Raw genomic sequence first — 25,555 nt, forward strand, 5'->3', positions numbered from 1 at the left:
GGGGGGGTTGTGATGATATACCGCCATCCCCCAGATCCACTGTTAATGACGGTACAGCATCCGTCTTCAGGATTAGCGTCCTGGCAAGACCCATGGAATGTTCTCCTCAATTGATAAAGCAACTTTGCTCGAAATGTGCACTGCACACGCGTGACATAATCATAATTTCTTGTGCAGCCTGTCCATCCGAAATGAAAAGCAGCCACTGCTGTCTGATGTCTTCATTCTTCGGAAAATAGTGTAATGTTAAATTAACACTATGCCATCCAGTTACAGTGTGCTTTTTCCGGCATGCTGGTAAGTAGCTTGCTCGCTAAAAGTCACAAGACCGATGAAAAGGGGTTAGTTACCAGCCATGTTCTGCTTGAGCAATCTTACTGTTTGTAAGCAAAGCCCTGTGATGTGCACGTGATGAGTTTAAGGCGTTACCACTGCTTGTCTTGAGTACAGTCGCCTAAAATGTTCAACTGCTTGAGCTCCTGTTCCTCTTATAGAATATTAGCTCATATATATTGTGGAGCTCCTGCACCTAAATATGAACTGTACCGTCACCCAAAATGAGTACCTTACCTATTTCAGTCCGAGTCAAGCACTGGGCGTTACATATTTAAATTAGTAAAAAATTATATGACTTGCATAATGCTGGAAGTAATGCCTGTCTCCTGAATCCAAGCGTTTGACATTGGGGGAGGGGACCGGTAACTTTATGATCAACTTTGTCAATTTACCAGCTACAGTCATTTTTCGTACTTGGTTCAATCTACTATGAATTGGTTTCATGGAAATATCATCCAATTTGATGAAAAACATGATTTTCACTCTTCAGGACCGTTTTAAGAAAATTATCGGAACTGAAATCGATAATCGATTTTGTAATAATCAAACCAAAACCAAACCGACCTCAAGAAGCACTAGTCGCTCAGCACTATACCTTTACATATTCCCCCCCCCTCTCTGTCTCGAGCTGCAGTGCAGCAGGACCATGTAGAGAGAACCTAGTAGCAGCACTCTTTCTTCCTCTCTCTCTTGCTCTCTTTTTTCTGTCTCTCTTCCCTGCACCATTCTATCTTGTTCATCCCAGCCTATATGGTTTCCTAACTATTATATGGGAGGTAGGCTAGGTACAGTGGATAGTAGAGAGAGGCTACTGAAAGTTGAATGCCCCGCTCTTTCTTTACTCCACAGTAAAGCAGGTGTGTGTGTGGGTGGGTGTAAACCTATAGAATATTTAGAGGTTCAAGTGTAAGGTGGTGTCTGTGCAAAAATGGTGATAGAAGTGTATGTGTTCTCGCTCTGTCTCTCCCTTTCCACCCCCTCACGCATTTTCATTGCCTTTCTTCACCTCTAATACACCACGAGCTCAACCACCATGAATAATGCAAGGCACCGAGTTCAAACCTCACACACACTCACCCACAGTCACTCACTGCGATGTGTTGTGTTGCAGTAATCTGCCAGCGAAGCCTGCAGAGGAGGCCCAGAAACACAGACAACAGTATGAGGAGATGGTGGCCCAGGCCAAGAAGAGAGGTGTGTATTTATATATATTCATCTGGATCATATCTGGCCATTTTAGATGGATATTCCCTCACTCCCACTGCTCTTAGAAATCCTCCTTTCTGTCATGACAACTCATAGTCAAAAGAAATGGAATGCGTTTCCAGCTTTTTAGTTTACACAGGCAGCCCAATTCTGATATTTTGCCCAATTACTGGGAAAATTAGCTGATCTGATTTGTGGAAAGAAATCTGAATTGGGCTGCCTGTGTAAACGCAGCCTTGGATACTTTTATAATAGCTGATCAATTTTGACTGCTCTCCATCGTGAAAAATGACTGGAAGGGTACCCACTATACTGTTTCAACCATGACATCCTTACAGATCAGTGGTCTTAGAAGGATACTACAGTGTATATAATGGTGACATACAGTGCATTCGGAAAGTATTCAGACCCCTTTACTTTTTCCACATTTTGTTACGTTACAGCCTTATTCTGAAATGTCTTAAATAGTTTTTCCCCCTCATCAATCTACACACTACCCAAAATGACAAAGCAAAAACTGGTTATCACATTTACATATGTATTCAGACCTTTTACTCAGTACTTTATTGAAGCGCCTTTGGCAGTGATTACTGCCTCGAGTCTTCTTGGGTATGACGCTACAAGCTTGGCACACCTGTGTTTGGGGAGTTTCTCCCATTCTTCTCTGCAGACCCTCTCAAGCGCTGTCAGGTTGGATGGGGAGCGTTGCTGCACAGCTATTTTCAGGTCTCTCCAGATGTGTTAGATTGGGTTCAAGTCCGGGCTCTGGCTGGGCCACTCAAGGACATTCAGAGACTTGTCCCGAAGCCACTCCTGCGTTGTCTTGGCTGTGTGCTTAGGGTCGTTGTCCTGTTGGAAGGTGAACCTTCGCCCCAGTCTGAGGTCCTGAGTGCTCTGGAGCAGGTTTTCATCAAGGATCTCCCTGTACTTTGCTCCATTCATCTTTCCCTCAATCCTGACTAGTCTCCTGGTCCCTGCCGCTGAAAAACATCCCTACAGCATGATGCTGCCACCACCATGCTTCACCGTAGGGATGGTGCCAGGTTTCCTCCAGACGTGACGCTTGGCATTCAGGCCAAAGAGTTCAATCTTGGTTTCATTGAGAGTCGTTTAGGTGCCTTTTGGCAAACTCCAAGCGGGCTGTCATGTGCCTTTTGCTGAGGAGTGGCTTCCGTCTGGCCACTCTACCATAAATGCCTGATTGGTGGAGTGCTGCAGAGATGGTTGTCCTTCTGGAAGGTTCTCCCATCTCCACAGAGGAACTCTGGAGCTCTGTCAGAGTGACCATCGGATTCTTGGTCACCTCCCTGACCAATGCCCTTCTCCCCCAATTGCTCAGTTTGGCCGGGCAGCCAGCTCTAGGAAGAGTCTTGGTGGTTCCAAACTTCTTCCATTTAAGAATGATGGAGGCCACTGTGTTCTTGGGGACCTTCAATGCTGCAGAAATGTTTTGGTACCTTAACCAGAACATTTCTAAAAACCTGTTTTCGCTTTGTCATTATGGGGTATTGTGTTTAGATTGTTCAGGGGGAAAAAAAACTATTTAATCAATTTTAGAATAAGGCTGTAATGTAACATTTTTTGGAGAAGGGGTCTGAATACTTTCTGAATGCACTGTAATACTTCAAATGTAATAATATAATGGCATTGAGTGGATGTTTTTATCGAAAGTCACTTACTGTCATGCGTGCAATTGTTTTTAAACATATGGATGGTCCTGGGAATCAGGCCAACTATCCTGGCGTTGCAAGCACCACGCTGTACCAACTGAGCTACAGAGGACCACATGTTTCTATTATAATGTTGTCTAACACACTCTTTCCTCCCTCCCTCGTTCCCTCCCTCTGTAGAGCTCAAGGAGGCCCAGAAGAGGAGGAAGCAGCTGGAGGACAGGTGCAAGCTGGAGGAGAGCATAGGCAACGCCGCCCTGACCTGGAACCAGGAGATTCTGCCCAACTGGAGTGCCATGTGCACATCTCGGCGGGTCAGGGAGCTCTGGTGGCAGGGAGTGCCCCCAAGCGTCAGGGGCAAGGTCTGGAGCCTGGCGGTGGGCAACGAGCTCAACATCACCCACGGTACTACACGCCCGCACACACACACCTCTCACTGTAGGCATGAGAGAGACTGCACTGAATTATACACACCTCATATCACATATCACACCCGGGGTGCGTATGTGCGAGGGAAAGAGAGAACTTATAATACTGTATATACCGGCGGTCTTAATTTCAGCATGTCATTGAAAAACCACCCCCTCTGGTGGCCCATTTTGGTTGTGACGGCCAAACCAAATGGAATCGTGTATCAATGTGACACGCGCAGTGGTCTTATAAATTGACAATTTGTCTTGGTCTGTGTAATTCAGTTACAACACCAAAGATAGATTGAAGAGGAAGAGGGAAGGTACACGGCTGAATGCTCTGCTGATACAAGAGAGAACGACCAGCATCCCAATTAGTTCACTCTGACTCCGATTCAACTGGACACACACGCAAATACGTGCCCTTCACTTTCACTGGAATCTTCATATTAATACCTCCACACAGACTTGCAGTGTGTGTGTGTGTGTGTGTGTGTGTGTGTGTGTGTGTGTGTGTGTGTGTGCGCTCTCTCTCTTCTCTCTCTCACACATTTGCACTACTGAGGTGAAAATCCCTCAGAGGGACTTGCAGATAAGCCCCCCTAACTCCTGAGGTGAGCTACATGGCACTATAATAACCATACTAATCAACCTATATCACTCCCTCTTATGTATACTCACAGGGATTTTTCTGTTTTTTTTAAATACTTGGAGCGTTATTTACGGTCGCCTATGTCCAAACAGTGTTTTTGTAATGAATTTTCGGGATGGAAAAACGTTTTCAGTGTAAACTTAAACGACTAAAACCTGATTTAAAGTATGTAGAAAACATAATGGACCTTAATTGTTTTATTAATATATTATTTGAGAACTAACAATTACCAAAATAGAAGGTAGACAATCAGGGAGAATTGACAATTCCAAAAATAAGGAATTTAACAGTATTGATTTTTGTTATGTTTGAGCAAAAGAACACAGCATTAGTCATGGCAAAATGCATAGAATTGCAGGAAATTAACTTTAAAACTGCAACATTTTCTCTCGGCTCCAAGGCAAAATATGTATAATTGCAGGAAATTAGCTTTAAAACTGCAAAAATGTCTCTCGGCTCCATGGAGGAATGTGTAGAATTGCAGGAAATTGGACTTAAAAATGCCAAACATTTCTCTACACCGCCAAGATGGGGGCCTCTAAAATGTTCTCTGAAATTCAGCTGCGCCGACCGCACCCATTGCCACGCCCACCACTTTTTGATCCAGAAAAAACCCCTGACTCATATGCCACTGCTTTTCTGAATACCTAAACTATTCCATCTGTCTATGAGCAGAGCTAAACCAAGAGCCATTGATCTACATATATACCTCCAATACAATATGAATGCATTCATCTATTGCTCTGGGAAATAAGTACAGAAGTACAGATTCAGCAACCCTCGGAGGACAATGAAAGCTTATTTATTGTGTACAAGTAAAAACCAAGTTTTGACTCTTGGCCTTCACCAGAGTTCTACAGATAGAAGAAAGAATGAGGATTTCAATCGGAAATGTCCATCTGAGTTTCTCGCCGCTGTTCCACAGTCCCTTTATCTACACATGGTCATGTGGGCGAGGCATAGCTAGTGCTAGTTAGGGTTCATAATACAGAGACAATATTGGTCTGTAAAGTCTCTTGTTCTTCCATAAAGAGCCGAATACCAGTATACCAGCTTTGCTAACTTCATCACAAGGTGACTCAGGGTTGTGAATGAGGCATGGCCTGTGTCCCAAATAGCACCCTATTCCCTATATGGTGCCATGGTCTATTATGTAGAAATATCTCATTACACAGATTCAATTACTCCTCACTAGAGGGCAGCGCCAGGTCTAGGAGAAGGCCAGTAGATAAGCACAGCACCATTGAGACACTGAATAGCTCTTTGGGAATGTATTCAGGCTTGATGTGCTGCAGCAGAAGGCTTTTAGATAGCATTACTGTCATTGGCGTAGTCCCGGTCTGTGATTTACTCCAATGTTAATTGGCTCAAGGGCAGGTTTTATTTTGTGTGTGTGCGTGCGTCTGTGTGTGCATGCGTGCGTGGGCTTATATCTGTGTGTATGTGTAATAACAGGCCTAAAGTTGTGATGTATTCTATTTGTCCACAGAGCTGTTTAACATCTGTCTGGCCAGGGCAAGGGAGAAGTGGAAATCTATGCCTACTGCACCACCCACTGAACCAGAGGCTGAAGGTAGTGATTGATTGATTGATTGATTGATACATTAGGATTTATTGGGAGTATATATTCTTCTTTCTCTTTTCATCCTTTCATTTCTTTATCCCCTTCTTTTTCTGAAGTGCTATTGGAAACGTTTGACCTGTCTTACAAGTGGTGGAGAATTTCAATCTGACTCACATGGATTCTAAAATAGCCTGCAGAATGTTACAGAACATAAAGAAACGTGTGATTGTTGAATGATTCAATGTGTTTCTAACATGTTCTTCTATCTTCCCTGTCCCTGTGTTTGTGCGTGCGTGTGTAGATGCAGGTTTGTCTCTGGCGGACAGAGAGGCCAGTCTGGAGCTGATTAAACTGGACATCTCCAGAACCTTCCCACACCTCTGTATCTTCCAACAGGTCAATGGCAGAACAACAACCACAACTGTTTATTAAATAATATACTACTACTACTACTACTACTACTACTAATACTAATAATATATGAACACTCTAGATTATCACTTTATTCAGTAGATAAAATTAAATGAATTGGTCTGTGTGTGTATGTGTTTGTGTTTGTTGTCGGAATGTGTGTGTGCGTATGTAGTGTAAGTGAATGTGTGTGGGTTTTGTGGGAGTGTGTGTATATATAGTATTGTGAGTGTGCATATAGAGTCAGTGCACATAGTCCGGGTGACCATGAATTAACTATTTAGCTTGGGGGTAGAAGCTGTCTCGAAGCCTGTTGGTCCAAGAGCTGATGCTCATGTACTGTTTGCCAGACGGAAGCAGATTGAACAGTCTATGGGTTGGGTGGCTGGAGTCTTAGGCAATTTTCTGTCCCTTTCTCTGACACCACCTGATACAGAGGTCCTGGATGGCAGGGAGCTCGGCTCCAGTGATGTACTGGGCTGTCTGCATCATCCTCTGTAGTGCTTTGCGGTCATGGGTGGTGCATTTTCCATACCAAGCGATGATGCAGCCAGTCAAGATGCTCACAATGGTGCAGCTGTAGAACTTTTTAAAGATCTGAGTAGGGCTGTTGCGTTGACCGTATTACCGCAACACACCGGCGGTCAAGAGTCATGAAGGCAGTCAAATTCCACGTGACCATTTAGGCACGGTAATTCGGCTTCTCCAAGCTCTGATGCTGTTGGGCATTAGTAGCCTACCAAACTTGCTAACTGCCTGGTACTCAGCACTCTATTGTCCCTCTAATCACTCTGACATCAATGCAAATGTAATCGAAAATCTAATCAAACACTTAATGAGAGCCCATGTGCTCATGTTGCGCAACATTTCAATAGGCTATGCAATTGCGGCAGAAAACAGAGTGATGGCCTCTACTAAAAAGAGGAGGATCCCATCAGCTTTCTATAGGCTAGGCCTACTATATTTATTTCTCAACTTTCCTAATATTAAGCAAATATTAAGCACATTGCTTATCTTTACAACAGGAGTATAGCCTACCTGGCTGGCATGAAAATTAACCACAGGAAAAGCGTCCTCCATTCGCTATTTAAGTGCAGAGATGACATGTATTTTTTTCCCCTGCCCCTGTTTCGAGACCGGTGCATGATAATGGTCCATTCTAAATCAAAATTACATTCACACATATATTATTTAATATATGTAAAGACAAGTTTAAGTTTAAGAATAGTCTGATGGGTTACAATATTAGCCTATCACTTGTGAATTATATATTATCACTTGTGAATGATGCCCAGCTTAAGGCAAGAAACAATGCCTTTTTTTGGTGACTTTTTCGAATCATAGTCCCACACCTCATGTAGCCTAGCCCATAGGCCTATATGTTTTGATAAGGTTTGTATCACAACTAAAGTGGCCAAATAACTTCTTAAAATTAAACACATTAATCCGCTTTACAACGGGTGTAGAGCCTAACTGGCATACAATACTGTATGCAGTGCGTGACTTACAAGTTTGGGGAAGTTAATTTTCACCATAAATATGCACCTTTATAATAAAAGCATTACACGCATAATCGCATTTGTGGTCACTTTTGATAATGGTGTTTTCCCGCGAATGGAACATTCGTGTTTATAGCCTACTGCCGTGTCCGCATTGCTGCGCTTATAATGTGAAGAAATAGCCTAATAGTTTATCAACATGTTAAGCTAAACATTCTGATCTGTTGCATCAGCCTCATTGCGTAAATAATATTTTTTTGATACTAGTGGTTGTATTAATTTGGGATCTATCGCATCCCACAACTGTCCCAGACTATGTTTGGAATATTTATTTCTCGTCACAGAATAGGTCGATTTTTGTACTATGGGGGATAGTAGATTGATATAGGCTAGTGCTTTTGCTGTTCGTTAGGTCTACTCATCTTGTTGGCTGACGAAAGTAAATGTGGACAGTTCTTAAAATATCTTCAATATGCACCTCGGTATTGGATAAGGACGCGCGCCGTTGCATCCCCGATGTGTCTCTTCACTTGTAGCCTGTGAGAAAGACCCGATCACGTGATGGAGAGCGGTGTGAGTGAGATGAGAGGTGCTACGGAGCCGGCAGCACTCAGGGAGAAGGGCTGCAAAAGGCATGGATTCTTTTAGGGTGCATTATGGCCACACAAAGGGGATGCCGCCGGGAAAATCAAGACATTATCAAGTGCTTCTCAAATTGTGAATGAGAGACTGACGAAGTGTGTACAGCCTGCGCAAAAAAGCAAAGCAGAGCTCATGCCTTTTCAAGTGACTTTTTTCAAATCATCATTAGTCGCATCGTGCAGCCCTATAATGTATTAAAAATCTAAATATATTGCCCAACGTTTGTAGAACAACTAAAGTTACATTTAATAACTCTAAATTAAACATATAGGAGTGAGTACCTATTTCTTTGTTAACCGCACAACACAGAATAGCCGCATGTGTGCACTCCCTCAAATCGTTTGGAGAAATATCCTTTCTATTTTATTCAGCTTTGTTCAGTATTCTTCATACTATAAAATAATCTAAAATAATGCCACGGAATTCTAAGCAAATCTTGTCTGCTAAATGAACTAGTGTAGCCCACAGCCATATGGCATAGCCAGATCAGGACCTAACATAAAGACAACTCAGAGTATGCTATTCTGTTCATCTGAAATAGACTACATTTTCTTCATATCATGTTTCTTTAGACCTGTCTAAAATAAATAATGGGTTTATTGTGAAGGTGTAGGCTATATTACATGGATTTATTAGACTTTTTAAAATGTAGATGTTCCAAATGTCTGCATCAGTGGCTTGTAGGCTATGTGTGGAAGCCAGGTGATGCTAAATGTGTTTATGTTAATTAACGGTCAATTACTGGGAGACCGACAGTTATTTGCTTGACATTCACCGGCTGACGAAATTTCGTGACCGCCACAGCCTTAGATCCGAGGGCCCATGGCAAATCTTTTCAGCCTCCTGAGTGGGAGGAGGCCCTGTCGTGCCCTCTTCACGACTGTGTGGGTGTGTGTGGACCATGTTAATTCCTTAGTGATGTGGATGCCAAGGAACTTCAAGCTTTCGATCCGCTCCAGTACAGCCCTGTCGGTGTGGATGGGGGCATGCTCAGCCCTCTTTATCCTGTCTTACTGATCTTACTGACGTTGAGGGAGAGGTTGTTGTCATGGCACCACACTGCCAAATCTCTGACCTCCTCCCTGTAGGTTGTCTCATCGCTGTCTGTGATCAGGTCTACCGACGTTGTGTTGACAGCAAACTTCACCCACAACCCACACAGTTGTGGGTGAACAGGGAGTACGGGAGGGGACTAAGCACACACCCTTGAGGGGCCCCTGTGTTGAGGGTCAGTGTGGCGGAGGTGTTGTTGCCTACCCTCACCACCTGGAGCTGTCCCATCAGGCGAGTCCATGATCCAGTTACAGAGGGAGGTGTTCAGTCCCAGGGTCCCCAGTTTAGTGATGAGCTTGGAGGGGTCTATGGTTTTGAACACTGAGCTGTAGTCTATGAACAGCATTCTCACAGTTATTTCCCCTCTTGTCCGAGTGGGAGGGAGCAGTGTGAAGTGCAATTGAAATAGCATTATATGTGGATCTGTATGCGAATTGGGATGGGTCCAGGTTGTCTGGGATGATGGTGTTGATGTGTATCATGACCAGCCTTTCAAAGCGCTTCATAATTACAGATGTGAGTGATACAATGTGATCGATCATTTAGACAGGTTACCTTGGAGCTCTTGGGAACAGGGACAATGGTGGTCAGCTTGAAACATGTTGGGATTACAAAGACAAGGCAAGATTGAAAATGTCAGTGAAGACACCCTGGTATTCAGTCTGTTTTTTTCAATGGTAATTAGCAGAAGAAAATAATTTAAGGTGTTAAAATTCCTGCTGTGTTTGGACAGGGAGGTCCATACTACGACGTGCTGCACAGCATCCTGGGAGCATACACCTGCTATAGGCCAGACGTTGGCTACGTAAGTACACACACACACTTTATGAATTCCTCATTGGTCTACGTCTGTGCCTTTGTGTGAATGCGAAGTATCTCAGTATTAATGCCTTTCGTCAGAAGCAGAAGGGGCCCCTACACAATAAGTGCTTTATCAGAAACCATTCCTTCGATCTCAGTCCTATGGTGTAAGGTCATAGAAAAGCACTGTATCTTAGGCTATAAACGAAGTGGCTGTGAGTCATACGTTAGCCTAGGGTTTTGTCCCAAATGGTACCCTATTCTCTATATACTGCACTACTTTTAACTAGAGCCCTATGGGCCCTGGTCAAAAGTAGGGCACTATATAGGGTATAGGTTGTCATTTGGGACAAGCCTCTCTGCTCTATGTAACAGCCAGTATTTGTAGTGTCTGAGAGAGACGAGCAGCAGGCCTCCATCGCTCCAACAAGATGAGTCATACCTTTCTGATATACAGTACCAGTCAAAAGTTTGGACACATCTACTCATTCAAGGGTTTTTCTTTATTTTTACTATTTTCTACATTGTAGAATAATAGTGAAGACATCAAAACTATTAAATAACACATATGGAATCATGTAGTAACCAAAAAAGTGTTAAACAAATCAAAATATATTTTAGATTTTAGATTCTTCAAAGTAGCCACCCTTTGCCTTGATGACAGCTTTGCACACTCTTGGCATTCTCTCAACCAGCTTCACCGTCCAACTGTCAGTTCCCATATATGCTGAGCACTTGTTGGCTGCTTTTCCTTCACTCTGCCGTCCGACTCAACCCAAACCATCTCCATTGGGTTGAGGTCGGGGGATTGTGGAGGCCAGGTCATCTGATGCAGCACTCAATCACTCTCCTTCTTGGTAAAATAGCCCTTACACAGCCTGGAGGTGTTGTGGGTCATAGTCCTGTTGAAAAACAAATGATAGTCCCACTAAGCGCAAACCAGATGGGAGGCGTATCGCTGCAGAATGCTGTGGTAGCTATGCTGGTTAAGTGTGCCTTGAATTCTAAATAAGTCACCGACAGTGTCACCAGCAAAGCACCATCACACCTCCTCCTCCATGCTTCATGGTGGGAAACACACATGCAGAGATCATCCGTTCACCTGTTCTGCGTCTCACAAAGACATGGCGGTTGGAACCAGAAATCTCAAATTTGGACTCATCAGACCAAAGGACAGATTTCCACTGGTCTAATGTCCATTGCTCGTGTTTCTTGGCCCAAGCAAGTCTCTTCTTATTATTGGTGTCCTTTAGTAGTGATTTCATTGCAAGAATTTGACCACGAAGGCCTGATTCACGCAGTCTCCTCTGAACAGTTGATGTTGAGATGTGTCTGTTACTTGAACTCTGTGAAGCATTTATTTGGGCTGCAATTTCTGAGGCTGGTTACTCTAATGAACTTATCCTCTGCAGCAGATGTAACTTTGGGTCTTCCTTTCCTGTGGAGGTCCTCATGAGAGCCAGTTTCATCATAGCGCTTGATGGTTTTTGCGACTGCACTTGAAGAAACTTTCAAAGTTCTTGAAATGTTCCGGATTGACTGACATTCATGTCTTAAAGTAATGATGGACTGTCGTTTCTCTTTGCTTATTTGAGCTGTTCTTGCCATAATATGGACTTGGTATTTTACCATATAGGGCTATCTTCTGTACACCAACCCTACCTTGTCACAACACAACTGATTGGCTCAAACGCATTAAGAAGGAAAGAAATTCCACAAATTAACATTTAACAAGGCACACCTGTTAATTGAAATTCATTCCAGGTGACTACCTCATGAAGCTGGTTGAGCGAATGCCAAGAGTGTGCAAAGCTGTCATCAAGGCAAAGGGTGGCTACTTTGAAGAATCTGAAATATAAAATATATTTTGATTTGTTTAACACTTTTTTGGTTACTAAATGATTCCATATGTGTTATTTCATAGTTTTGATGCCTTCACTATTATTCTACAATGCAGAAAATAGTAAAAATAGAGAAAATCCCTTGAATGAGTAGGTGTGTCCTAACTTTTGACTGGTACTGTTTTTGCCCACCCCACCTGGCCCTTTCTCTGTATGTATGTTTATGTGCTTACATCTGTGTATTCCAATGCAGCACTGACCTAGCTGTTTCTATCTCTTTTGGTTGCATTCCTCATCATGCTCCTGGAACCTTCCACACAGTAGAACTATCAGATTACTAAGCCCACTTTTCAGCTCATTTGTTATTGCCTTTGAGTCTAATGAAATGAGTTGACAGTATGTGGTAAATGCCTCTAGTCAGTATACCCTGCTAGAGCTGTTTACTGTGGCTGCACCACACCACAGCCATGCTGAGAAACAGCACACAGTGTGTTTACAGAGAAATGGATCTTGACTTCTGGAGGAGTATTCTACAAAGCAAGATCAATGAGTTAGCCTCTGGCCTAAGTATTCTGAAATAACCTTGAAATGGACATGGTCTAATTGACTCAACAACCAAAAACGCATATCTATGTTTAGCTTTCTTAATGAACCAGAAATCAACAGTTATTTCTGGTTGTTTATGAAAGTTAACTGGCTAACAAATTGATCCTGCTTTGTACTATACACCCCTGGACTGACCATGTATGTCAGGCCTTAGGATACATTGAAGGCCTTAGGATAGATGGAGAGTTCAGGTTAAGTGTTATAGAATCTCCTTTTCCCCTTTGCATTATGACTAGTCCTCATAGTAAGGCTCCTAACACCACCCCACTACTATAACCGTAAACGTCACTAACACACTGTAGCTCTGTGTTAAGCGTTCTGAGATACAGTAGATCATCATAGCTACAGCACTGTAGCGCTACTAACATACACTTGTTCCTCCCTGGGGGTTCAGGTGCAGGGCATGTCGTTCATCGCGGCGGTGCTGATCCTCAACCTGGACACATCGGACGCCTTCATAGCTTTCGCCAACCTGCTGAACAAGCCCTGTCAGATGGCCTTCTTCAGAGTGGACCACAGCCTTGTGAGTATAGTTTAGTCAGACACACACACACACACACACACACACACACACACACACACACACACACACACACACACACACACACTCAGTTAGTTAGTTAGTAAGTTAATTGGATTTGGTGTTTGTGCTGGGCTGGAACAAAAGCCTGCACACCCTGTTGGCACTGAGTTACACAATACACCACCGCAATCATAGCACTTGGCACCCTGTTCGCAACTGTAGCCATGTCTTACTATGTTATTACAACATGTGTCTGTCATAGCTCCTAGATCAGGACTATGTGGTCTATCTGACTCAGTTGTTTCTTCTTGCTTCTACCTCCTCAGATGTTGACGTACTTTGCAGCATTTGAAGTGTTCTTTGAAGAAAATCTACCAAAGCTGTTTGTACATTTCAAGGAAATCAACTTGACCCCCGATATTTATTTAATTGACTGGTAAGTCAGACCTCAATCTCTTTCTCCCTCTCTTTTTCTCTCCCTCTCTCTTTTTCTCTCTTAATCCTTTTTCTCATGTAAAATATGTGTATAATATGTACTCTACCGTTCAAAAGTTTGGCGTCACTTAGAAATGTCTTTGTTTTCGAAAGAAAAGCAATTTTTTTTGTCCATTAAAATAACATCAAATTGATCAGAAATACAGTATAGACGTTGTTAATGTTAAAAATGGCTATTGTAGCTGGAAACGGCTGATTTCTAATGGAATATCTACATAGGCGTACAGAGGCCCATTATCAGCAACCATCAGTCCTGTGTTCCAATGGCACGTTGTGTTTGCTAATCCAAGTTTATCATTTTAAAAGGCTAATTGATCATTAGAAAACCCTTTTGCAATTATGTTAGCACAGCTGAAAACTGTTGTGCTAATTATAGAAGCAATAAAACTGGCCTTCTTGAGACTAGTTGAGTATCTGGGGAGCATCAGCAATTGTGTGTTCGATTACAGGCTCAAAATGGCCAGAAACAAAGAACTTTCTTCTGAAACTCGTTGCAAAGAAAAAGCCATATCTCAGACTGGACAATAAAAAGAAAAGATTAAGATGGGCAGTCTGAGATATGGCTTTTTCTTTGCAACGAGTTTCAGTTGCAAAGTTGCAACGAGTTCATCCCGGAGTCGCCTCTTCACTGTTGACGTTGAGACTGGTGTTTTGCGGGCGCTATTTAATGAAGCTGCCAGTTGAGGACCTGTGAGGCGCCTGTTTCTCAAACTAGACACTAATGTATTTGTCCTCTTGCTTAGTTGTGCACCGGGGCCTCCCACTCCTCTTTCTATTCTGGTTAGAGCCAGTTTGCACTGTTCTGTGAAGGGAGTAGAACACAGCGTTGCACGAGATCTTCAGTTTCATGGCAATTTCTCGCATGTAATAGCCTTCATTTCTCAGAACAAGAATAGACTGACTAGTTTCAGAAGAAAGTTATTTGTTTCTGGCCATCTTGAGCCTGTAATCGAACCCACAATTGCTGATGCTGCAGATACTCAACTAGTCTCAAGAAGGCCAGTTGTATTGCTTCTTTAATCAGCACAACAGTTTTCAGCTGTGCTAACATAATTGCAAAAGGGTTTTCTAATGATAAATTAGCCTTTTTAAAATGATAAACTTGGATTAGCAAATGCAACGTGCCATTGGAAAACACAGGACTGATGGTTGCTGATAATGGGCCTATGTAGATATTCCATTAATAATCAGCCGTTTCCAGCTACAATAGCCATTTACAACATTAGCAATGTCTACACTGTATTTCTGATCAATTTGATGTTATTTTAATGGACAAAAAAATTGCTTTTCTTTCAAAAACAAGGACATTTCTAAGTGACCCCAAACTTTTGAACAGTATTGTATTTTTGAAATAAGATCGGCTACCATTTATGAATATGAAAAAATATATGATTAAAATATTGACTCATTTTGTAGTCACTTTTTTTTCTGTTATTTTTGCCCTTCAGAATGTGTTATTGTGTACTGAGAAGACAGGATGTGTGAGTGGGTTTACTGGTGGTCTCCTCTCCCAACCTGTGCTCTCGCCACACAGCTTCCTGTTTTCACGTCAGTTACTTATACACTGATTGAGAGATGAGGGGAGGTGGAAGTCAAGAAAGCAGCCCTGCAGACCTGAAATATCATAAGCTATTGGACCATGACACTAAATCCCATAAAACAAAAGTGTCCCAGGAAAATACATTTAATCTATAGATAGTTTGGGAATTTGCTGATTTACAGAGCCGTATCTGTTCAAATGCCATTGTCCTTATCTGCATTCTCTTTCTCAGACTCTTGCTCATTGTTATATTTTCGCACATAGGACTGTGTGTGCTTGTGTCCTCATTAGTGTATGCTTGGTGTGTTTGCGTCCATGTCTCCATGGACTACTCCCGTCCGTGAATGTGTTTGTGTGAAAATAACGCCAGGCATCTGTATGGTCTCTTTGTACCTTTGTACCTCAATGCTTCAATATGAAAGGTGTATCCAAATAAAGTATGTCGCTCTCTCTCTCTTCTCTCTCGCTCTTCTCTCTCTTTCATCTATCTATCTATATATAGGATCTTCACCCTGTACAGTAAGTCGCTGCCGTTGGACCTGGCGTGTCGGGTGTGGGACGTGTTCTGTCGTGACGGTGACGAGTTCCTGTTCCGGGTGGCCCTGGGCATCCTGCGCCTGTACGAAGACGTGTTGACCCGCATGGACTTCATCCACAACGCCCAGTTCCTCACCCGCCTGCCCGACCACATCCCCCCCGAACAGCTCTTCTCACACATCCACGCCGTCCACATGACCAGCAAGAACAGGAAATGGGCGCAGGTGAGATGACACAAATAGACATCTGATTTCCTCGATTTTTGTTTTTAGGAGGGATGTGCTAAGAAGCCCTCTGAGGCAGCTGACTTCAAAATAGTATCTTGAAAATATACATTATTTCAGGTGCGGCGCAACAGAGTTCGGAAGGTGGGGGAAAGGACACTTATGTCAACTCTGGGTTTGTGCTTTGTTGGTTAGCAACACTGCCTATGTACAGCATTCTAAAGAATGAGGCTTGATGGAATTTCCTGGAAACCCTTTCCTATGTGATTGAATAAATGAGATTGCACCATGCTTCTTCCTTTTGAGTATGATATGAACTCAATGCTCCCTGTTTAACATGACTGATGTTTCCTTGTTTCTCCTCTGGTGTCCTCAGGTTCTTCAGGCCTTACAGAAGGAGCAGGAGCGGAACAGTCCAGTCCTAAAGCACTGAGTCCAGTTATCCAGGAGCAAAACAACAGACACTAGCACATTCTCTAACCCAGTACTCCACCTGACCTTATGAAACGCTGGACCCAGGCCAGGCGGTGTGTGAGAGCTGCCCTCTAGGCCCCAGATAGACATGCCCTCCCTGGGATGGACCTACCCCAGGCTCGGAGCACTCAGGGATGAGGAAAATCAGCCACTGTGTTCCCCCTGGACCTGGTTTATGGAGCAGAGACCCTGGAGGTCTGGAAAAGACTGGGGTAAGGGGGGACAAGGACTTATTATAACCCACCACCAACACATGCTGTGTCCCCCAAATCGAACCGGGCAGAAGAATGATGCTCTCGAAAGTACTGTACTCTCCCATATTTCTATAGCAGGGATGCTAGTTCCTCTCTTTCTCTCGATCTCTCCTCCCTCTTTCTCTCACTTTTCACTCCTCTCTCCCTGTCTCTCTCTCTCCTATTTCTCACTTTCCCCTCCCTTTCTACCTCTATTCCAAGCCTCCGTTGCTGTTGGTCATTCCTACAAATCGGCTGACTTTTTTACTGTTAGCCTTTTAGTTATTTTTGTTTGGTCTAATGTGGTTTCAATGTCTTTTTAATTAGTTTGCCGTTTATTCGCTTGTTTTCCGTTTGTTTGTTTCTATTTGTGTCCGCACTATTCTATGAAGGAAAGACTCCCAAGGAGAAGCCGTGGCCGTTTGTGATTTGGGGACAACGGTTCATCGGCTTGAAAGGAGGGGGTAGTGAATTGGTTTTTATTCTTATGAAGATTAATCTGAAATGCAACAAATTATGTAGTGTTGTTAGAGGCACTATAATGTTACGGTTCACTTTTTAAAGAAATATATTTTTCTTTGTATTTTACCCCTTTTTTCTCCCAATTTCAATCTTGTCTCATCGCTGCAATTCCCCAACGGGCTTGGGAGAGGCGAAGGTCGAGTCGTGCGTCCTCCGAAACATGACCCATCAAACCGCGCTCCTTAACACCAGCACCAATGTGTCGGAGGAAACACCGTTCAACTGATGACCGAAGTCAGCTTGCAGGTGCCCGGCCTGCCACAAGGAGTCGCTAGAGCGCGATGAGCCAAGTAAAGCCCCACCGGCCAAACCCTCCCCTAACCTGGACGACACTAGGCCAATTGTGCACCGCCCTATGGGACTCCCGGTCCCATGTCTTGTGACACAGCCTAGGATCAAACCCGGGTCTGTAGTGACGGCTCAAGCACTGCGATGCAGGGCCTTAGAACGCTGCGCCACTCGGGAGGCCCATACGGTTCACTTTTTAAATAAACATTTTACCAACCCTCTTCAAAGAGGAAATAAGCTGCCTGGAAAAAAAGAATTATTGATATTTAATGATGTCCTATACATACCTTGAAGTGGTTTTCAACTGGAACAGCTAAGGTAGATTATGAGAATCGTGTGTGTCGTTGTGTGTGACAGTGACACCAAACTACTGTATATCGGTTGCCTTTTTTCTGTTATTTTTTGCGCATTTCATTGTCATCTTAATGAATTGTTCTGTTTTCTTTGTTTCTAATTTAAGTGTCATATCTTAATATATGTAACGGTTTGATGGTGAAGCTGCTCCACCAAATGTGTTTTGCTACTGATGTCAATGTGCAATAGAAGACTCCGAAAAGGAAAAGAGATTGTTGTGTATCTTCTGTGTCCCTACTATCGATAATGCTGGTATCCCTATTTGGCCTCTGTATGCCCTTCCTCTATTGGACGTTCTCACTCAGTAGGTGCTGTAAACCAATCAGAAGCGGTCTTACTCCATGGTGAGGAGCAGAGTGGCTCAGACCTATTGCACGCTGTATGTTCCCTGTTCCCATAATGCCTTTGCTAATGTAGCTGAAAGACCTGAGTCATGTTAGGAGCTCTGATTTCCCCCTTTTAAACTAACTGAACACACCAGCCTTGGTTTCAAGGTGTGAGCTCAATGGGAGGGGGTTGTTCAACAAGATGCTTTGGTGTGGTGTTCAGTTCACAGATCCTACTTCTGCTTTCATGTCTGCCGCCACCACCTGCCAAAAAGGTAACTCCTCGGTAGATGATTCTGAATGTATTTCAGGCTCGGTCTAAATGCTGTACTAAATGCTCCATACTCCAGAGGCCCCAAGAATTTAGTGATCTCCTCTGGCTGTTGAAATACTTTGAAGTGCATACTGACAAGTATGCAGTGTGTAGTGTTCAGCCAACAGTAGCATCAGGATGTCAGACAATCCCCCTGGTCTTTTCACCTCCTCACCCCCCCGTGCACGTATACATTCTGATCGCTGTATGAAGACTGATGCACTCCTTTCCCCCCGCTGCTTTTATGTGGTGAACACTGCAGTACTGCAATAAAGCATTTTTCACAATCGTTTTGTTTGTCACCTCATGCAATTTCACCCCTGTAGTTTCACGCTGTCATTTGGACAATCTATCCATATTTTTATTTGGTCTTGTTGAGTACTTCCCCTCATACTGTATCAGTGTCCCTCACACGTGACCATCGAGGTTCCTTGTATGTGTGTATGTGCTTTGAAGTGACATTTCTAAAGAAAAAATAAGTACCGTAATTTTCGGACTATAAGCCGCGCCTTTTTTCCCATTTTTCGACCCTGCGGCTTATATAACGGTGCGGCTAATCTATGGATTTTTACAGCTAACGGCCACTAGAAGACCTCCTAAATCTATGGATTCTACAGGTTACAGTCCACCAACTTGAACTCTATGGGCTCTATGACCGGTCCGCGCCCCCCACCTTTAAGCGGCGGGCTCCAGCAGGAAAAGCTGGAGGCCGGAAAAGAGTGAGACAGGTAGTGCGCAAAAGTAAAAGTGGAACCGAGAGTGGTACGAGAGAAAGAACGAGAGACAGAACGAGAGCAAGAAAGACAGACATTACGAGAGCGAGACAGTTTGTCTCTTTCCCGACAATCCCCTCTGTGCACGAACCCTGGTAATGAAACATTAAAACACCTGCGGCTTAAAGTCCAGTGCGGCTTATATATGTACACATCATTCAATATCATTCAATTTAGCTGCTGCGGCTTATACTCGGAAAATACGGTATTCTGTTAGGTACTGAATGTTACAGGGTGAGGGTGTGTGTGTGTCCTACCCAGCCCAATAATCAATCAGAAAGAACTACAGGAAGTATACTCACTCCTTAGGCTGGGAAGTCATAAGTCCGACATGAATGTGTTCACGTGCCTTTGAAGTCGAAGAATTCTTCAACCAATAAGATTTTGGCTAGCTTGATAAGCTAGTTGACATTGCTAATAATAAAGTTGGCTAGCTTGCTTAACATTGACATATGGTCAAACTAGCTAATTTCTCCATATTGATAAGGTTGTAATTGTCAACTGATTTGTTATCCTCTTTTGGCTGAAAAGGTAATGGTCAGTGATGAAACATCACAACCTCTGCAACTTGGGTAATAACATTTTCTCAGTTTCCCGCTTGTAATTCCGACTTAGAGAGTCGTTCAAGTTAAATTTCCCACTGGGAACTAGGAGCTTCCGGTAACTCTGATAACACGTGAATGCGCCATATATCACAGAAGTGCAACCTGGTAAGCATAAATGTCTCTGAGTCCATTGTTCCCCTGTTATAAATTATTAGAAATAATCTGCCCTCGCCTTGAAATTGGATAATAAAGGCGCTATGAGTTATCTGTCCATGTAATTTGTTGTAAATCAGATTTTCTTGATGCTTTGTTTTGCATTGTCAGTTTGACTATGTCCTCTTGTTTTAATGTGATGTTCCAATGGACCCTTTTCTGTTGTATAGAACTAGAGTTGGACTTGGGTGGGAGGGCAGCAGGGTCAAAACTGGAACTGTATTTCACTTGAAGTGGATATAACTATTGTTTTATTAAATAAAAAGATCTCTTAATACCGGTGTACAACTTGATTGACCATGTTATTACCTTTTATCTGTACTACTTATGTGTGTTTTGTAATAGTTTTTCCATAGTTGCAGAGCAAGTGATCTCCAGGAAACTGCTTCATAGCCTTAGACGGTGTAGAGCAGGGGTATTCAGCTCTTACCCTACGAGGTTCGGAGCATGCTGGTTTTCTGTTCTACCTGATAAGTAATTGCACCCACCTGGTGTTCCAGGTATAAATCAGACCCGCTGATTAGAGGGGAACATTTTTTTTAAACAGTGGAACTGGTCAATAACTTCAGACCATATGTATCACACTGATGCTGAGTTTTTAGGCAATGTGTGCTACAAATGGCCTTGTTCGACAGCATCAAATCCAGGTGGGTTGTACATCAGTCAGTAGGCAGTCACTTGCACTGTCGAACAAGCCCAATCACTTCACTTACAAACAAATGGCCTTGTTCGACAGCATCAAATCTGGGTGGGTTGTACATCAGTCAGTAGGCAGTCACTTGCACTGTCGAACAAGCCCAATCACTTCACTTACAAACAAATGGCCTTGTTCGACAGCATCAAATCCGGGTGGGTTGTACATCATTTTTACATTTACATTTTAGTCATTTAGCAGACGCTTACAGTTAGTGAGTGCATACATTTTTCATTTTTTTTGCAAACAACTTACGTCAAACCTTTGAGCAAAGAGGCAGACCTGTGCAAGCCATCCGCTGTGGGCTAACCACACATGCATTTCCTTCAAAACACTGTAACTCTGGGCGGGGGGGGGGGGGTTCTACCTTTGAGATGGAGTGGAAACTTTTGTCACCTACACCCACCCCCACCCCTCCTCCAATGATATATAGGGCAAAAGACTGTCCTGAGTTTAGAACCTCTTTACAGTTGCTGAGGTGTTAACAGTATTGGTCATCTTCTACTCATCATCCTCTGTGGAATCAACCAATCATGCGGTCCACTCAGATCCTTCTCCTGCTGTGCATCCTGGGAGCAGCCCTGTGCTCCGCTGCGTTGACCAACAGTAAGTTATCCCTGCATCTCCTCGATGAGATTTAAAATAAAATCAATATTTCGCCTCAGAAACCATCAGGGTCCATATTCATAAAGTGTCTGAGTACGAGTGCTGATCTAGGATCTGTTTGGCATTCTAGATTATAATGAATAACATTAAATGGACAGGGGAGACCTGATCCTAGATCAGCACTCCTACTCTGAGATGCTTTATGAATACAGATCCTGACATTGTCATAGTCTGATAGTGATGGTAGTTATAGTATGTATTGGGAGCTAATCTTTTTTTTGTAACAATTTTTTTCTTCTTCTCAATAACAACCATACATAAACAAAATATAATAATCAGACACACACACACACATTTCAACAAATATCAATTACATCACACCTGCTCAGACCCACATGTTCCCACCGCAACCATACACATCATGTATGTCTCAACCACACTCCCCCTCATCCTTCATCCCTTGGAACTTTCCAGTGCTTGTAGCACTATGCCATATGGCCTCAAATTGCACTGTTCTATTTTTCTCCATAGCACATAACTTTTCAATATTTAAGTAATAATACATTGGATTCATCCACTGTCGTAGTGATGGAGAATCAATTGATTTCTAGTTTTTAAGTAGAATTTTTTTCAAAATCATTGACAAGAAAAGTATGGTCCACCCCATTGGGTATCCCACCGCACCCTCATATGCCATGTTTTGAAGTATGCAGATAGACGGATTAAAAGTAAATTTACGTTGTTAAACTTCTGACAGCCAACTTTCTTAACTCTGCCCATTACTTTTGGACTTCATAGCATTCCCAGAAGCCATTAATTACTGAGTCCTTGTTAGTTTTAGACTTAAGACATGACTGCCATTGTGCTGTAAAATTTGTTATAATATATTCTATACAAGAGTTTATACTGGATTAAGCGTAATTTCGTTAGTTATGTTCCAACACTCCCTGCATCTTGTGCCTATATCAGTTATTTTTTCTAAGAGATTGTGAATTGGATAGGCTATCTGCAAGGCTTAGTATATCTTACCTATCATATGTGTAGCTTTTTCTGAGTCAAATAGTATTCCCTCAACATTGCTCTGATGTCCAAAAGCTTTCAGGTTGAAATTTCATGATACAAAACTTTAAAGTTGCATATATTTGAAAATGTCTACATTGGTCAGTCCAAAATTGATTTTTAATTCTGTTATGGAAATAATTTGATTTGCTAGTATTGGGAGCTAATCTGAAGCATGTCGAGAGATGTGAATTGTTGCATTATGAGCTGAAGTGAAAGATTCCATGTTGACTTATAGTATGTCAGAAAAAGTATAGGAAACTGACAGATTGTCTTTTTATACAGATGGAAATAATCCTGATGATTGCTGTTTCCAGTATTACCAAAGAAGAATCCCCAAACAATTAATTGTCGCTTATGAAATGACCAGATCTGACTGCACTCATAAGGGGGTCATGTAAGTAGCCTAAGATACATTTTCCTTGTCATAAATGTTTTACACACACACTACACCTACAGTATTAATATTTATTTTGATATTGTCTCCTCTTTCCAGCTTGATCACGAAAAAAAACTACCCCATTTGTGCCAATCCAGATGAGCCTGTGATTGACAGGATCATGAAGGCCATCGATGAGAGTAAATTCAAGTAACCACTTCCCTGGAAGAAGGCTAAAATCTGAACATGCATAAACTCTGGCTCCTACTTCATTGTCAGGTCTGCTTAGAGTAACTGTTTTACTTCGACATGTAGTGACAAAAAGTTTTAAATGATATGCTAGCAATCATGATAATCATTAAGTAGATGCATAACATGTATTGTTATGAACATGAAATAGGTTGTATCACTCAACAAAAGGACTTGCCAAGAAAAACTTCTAAAAGGACTAATTCGAGGCAGAGAACAGTTGGAGCACTTATTTAGTCCATTGTTCAGGATGAGTACAGGTGACTGACGTTTTGACATCAAACCGATGTCTTCCTCAGAGTGACCTGACAATTGCACTTAGCTCCTATTTATAGCCTAGTGGCCTTCTGAGACACAACAATGTAAAAATTCAAATATCATGATTCAAGGTAAATGATATTACGTATTTTATACAGTATTAGTTAATGTTATCTTATGAGCTGCATAGGAGTTGGAGGATGAGGATGTTCCATGTATTTATTTCTGTCAATGGTGGGTGCCAGAAGGTATGCGGGCCAAGGAGGTCTAGGGGGCCCAATTGTGTTAATCTTAGAATGAGTACGTGATGGAATATCCTTATTAGGGTGCAAGCTGACTGGGTTGCAAGATGATACTATTGTTGTTGGGAGTGACACTCAATAATGGTTGGCAACTCTTGGATAGAATTAGCTTGCAAACAAGTATATAAGCTAAGAGATTTCCTTTGTTCAGGGAGTTCAGATAGCAATGGGCCACTCCAGGGCCGTTTGCTATGTGAACCCGGTACCGCAATATTAAATACTTTGAACCAACTCTCCATCTAAGTGTTTAACTATTCTCTTGCATACTGAATTACTTGATGCCAGAGAAACTCGTCATAACAGTAAATAAATGGCAATTTAGCACAATAATAATAAGAAGAAGACAAATCAGGTGTCTAGTTGATCAATAGGCCATGTTAAAATAAAGTACATACATAGGTGATATTTAAGTGTCTGTGAAAGGCTGACACAGAGACCCTAACCCTAACCTTGAACTACATGTTATTTTTATCTGTACATTGTTGTGTCTCAGTAGGCCACTAGGCTATAAATAGGAACTAAGTGCAATTGTTAGGTCACTCTGAGGAAGACCTTTTGGAAGTTTTTCATGGTACCCCTTTTGTTGGATTTTCGTCATTGAACTCTCATCTATACATTGTATCGCTTTTTTTTATAAGCTTTGCCTTTTTCTTCTCTCACAAACATTTTGCATGTATGAACAATACTGACCCAACAGGCCATCTCTATTGTCTGATCTTAATCAATCTTACCATTTGTATGCCTCGTTTTTCATACAGTATGTAGAACTATGTTATCTTACTTTATTATATGTTTCTTGTTATATCCACCATAGTATGTAACCTCAAATATCTATGAAATCCTGCCATGTTTATCTAGGTTATACCACACCTTTAGTGAAACCCACATTTGTGGGCACAGGGCAGGCAATGGCATAGCCATATAAGCTGGTTTCTTTTCTTATAAACTCAAATAGATCTTCGATCATCAGTGTCATTTTAACAGTAGAGTCAATCAGAGAGACTAAAGGATGGGGCTGTCTTTACTGGCCACACGGACCCTGATAATATCTCTCTTGCCTCAGCCTTCAACAGGTCAATGTAAGTCTACCTGATCTATCCTAAATAGTCTTGGCATTACAGTTTTATTACAGTTTTTTTCAATCACTTTGGTGCAATTTTCACCACTGTTGTACTGCGCTGTTATTTGCCTGTTTGTGGCCCTCCTGCTAGCTTGCATGATTCTTGTCGTTCTCCTTTGACCTCTCAACAACAAGCTGTTTTCACCCACAGGACTGCCACTGGCTGGATGTTTTTCTGTTTGTTGCACTATTCTTGGTCAATCCTAGACACTGTGGTGCGTGAAAAGCCCAGGAGGTTGGCAGTTTCTGAGATACTGGGACTGGCAGCCCTGGCACCGACGATCATACCCCGCTCAAAGTTGCTTAGGTCACTCGTTAAGCCCATTCTAACGTTCAATCGAACAGTAACTGAATGCTTCAATGCCTGTCTGCCTGTACTGGTCCCCCGTGGGAATCGAACCCACAACCCTGGCATTGCAAGCGCCATGCTCTACCAACTGAGCCGCATGATACTGTAGAAGTTACAGTAACAAGTCACATAGAAAAGTTGATATTGTGCAATGTTGCATTGGGCAGAAATGGCATACATATACCAGGCTACACCAATACCTTTTTACTGTAGGCTTCTGCTTTACAATACATGCCATAATAAAACCTATATCTGATGATTTTTTTCTATGTATGTACTGTATAAGGATACTGAAATTGTAAGACTGACATTTTTTTCAACATGCTCCAAACTTTACATTGGATACAAACAAATAATTTTATACACTGCTCAAAAAAATAAAGGGAACACTTAAACAACACAATGTAACTCCAAGTCAATCACACTTCTGTGAAATCAAACTGTCCACTTAGGAAGCAACACTGATTGACAATACATTTCACATGCTG

The 25,555-nt window shown here is 42.3% G+C and overlaps 2 protein-coding genes across 4 annotated transcripts in view; both read left to right on the forward strand.

The window, feature by feature from the left end:
• The window catches only part of LOC121554752 (TBC1 domain family member 14), a 75,463-nt gene extending 58,090 nt beyond the window's left edge, over positions 1-17,373 (forward strand). For all 3 annotated transcript variants that reach the window (XM_041868491.2, XM_041868492.1, XM_041868493.2), the window contains 9 exons: positions 1,448-1,530; positions 3,393-3,617; positions 5,764-5,847; positions 6,140-6,234; positions 10,177-10,248; positions 13,086-13,214; positions 13,541-13,650; positions 15,752-16,010; positions 16,387-17,373. In XM_041868491.2, coding sequence (XP_041724425.1) covers positions 1,448-1,530; positions 3,393-3,617; positions 5,764-5,847; positions 6,140-6,234; positions 10,177-10,248; positions 13,086-13,214; positions 13,541-13,650; positions 15,752-16,010; positions 16,387-16,443 — 1,114 coding nt within the window. In that variant the 3' untranslated portion in view covers positions 16,444-17,373. The remainder of the gene's footprint in view (positions 1-1,447; positions 1,531-3,392; positions 3,618-5,763; positions 5,848-6,139; positions 6,235-10,176; positions 10,249-13,085; positions 13,215-13,540; positions 13,651-15,751; positions 16,011-16,386) is intronic.
• A 3,847-nt stretch (positions 17,374-21,220) lies between these two features.
• Positions 21,221-24,328, forward strand: LOC121554429 (C-C motif chemokine 18-like). The gene is made up of 3 exons (XM_041868018.1): positions 21,221-21,351; positions 22,696-22,807; positions 22,907-24,328. The coding sequence occupies exons 1-3, from the start codon at positions 21,279-21,281 to the stop codon at positions 23,001-23,003; spliced, it is 282 nt and encodes a 93-aa protein (XP_041723952.1). The 5' UTR covers positions 21,221-21,278; the 3' UTR covers positions 23,004-24,328.
• Positions 24,329-25,555: the final 1,227 nt, after the last annotated feature.

Source organism: Coregonus clupeaformis, chromosome 19, assembly GCF_020615455.1.
Source record: "Coregonus clupeaformis isolate EN_2021a chromosome 19, ASM2061545v1, whole genome shotgun sequence".
In the NCBI taxonomy this organism is placed as follows: domain Eukaryota; kingdom Metazoa; phylum Chordata; class Actinopteri; order Salmoniformes; family Salmonidae; genus Coregonus; species Coregonus clupeaformis.

Excerpts from the sequence above, each read along its gene's own strand:
- LOC121554429 (XM_041868018.1), top strand. The coding sequence starts at position 21,279 with ATGCGGTCCACTCAGATCCTTCTCCTGCTGTGCATCCTGGGAGCAGCC. Across the intron at positions 21,352-22,695 it reads CTCCGCTGCGTTGACCAACA|ATGGAAATAATCCTGATGAT; the intron begins GTAAGTTATCCC and ends CTTTTTATACAG. Across the intron at positions 22,808-22,906 it reads TGCACTCATAAGGGGGTCAT|CTTGATCACGAAAAAAAACT; the intron begins GTAAGTAGCCTA and ends TCCTCTTTCCAG.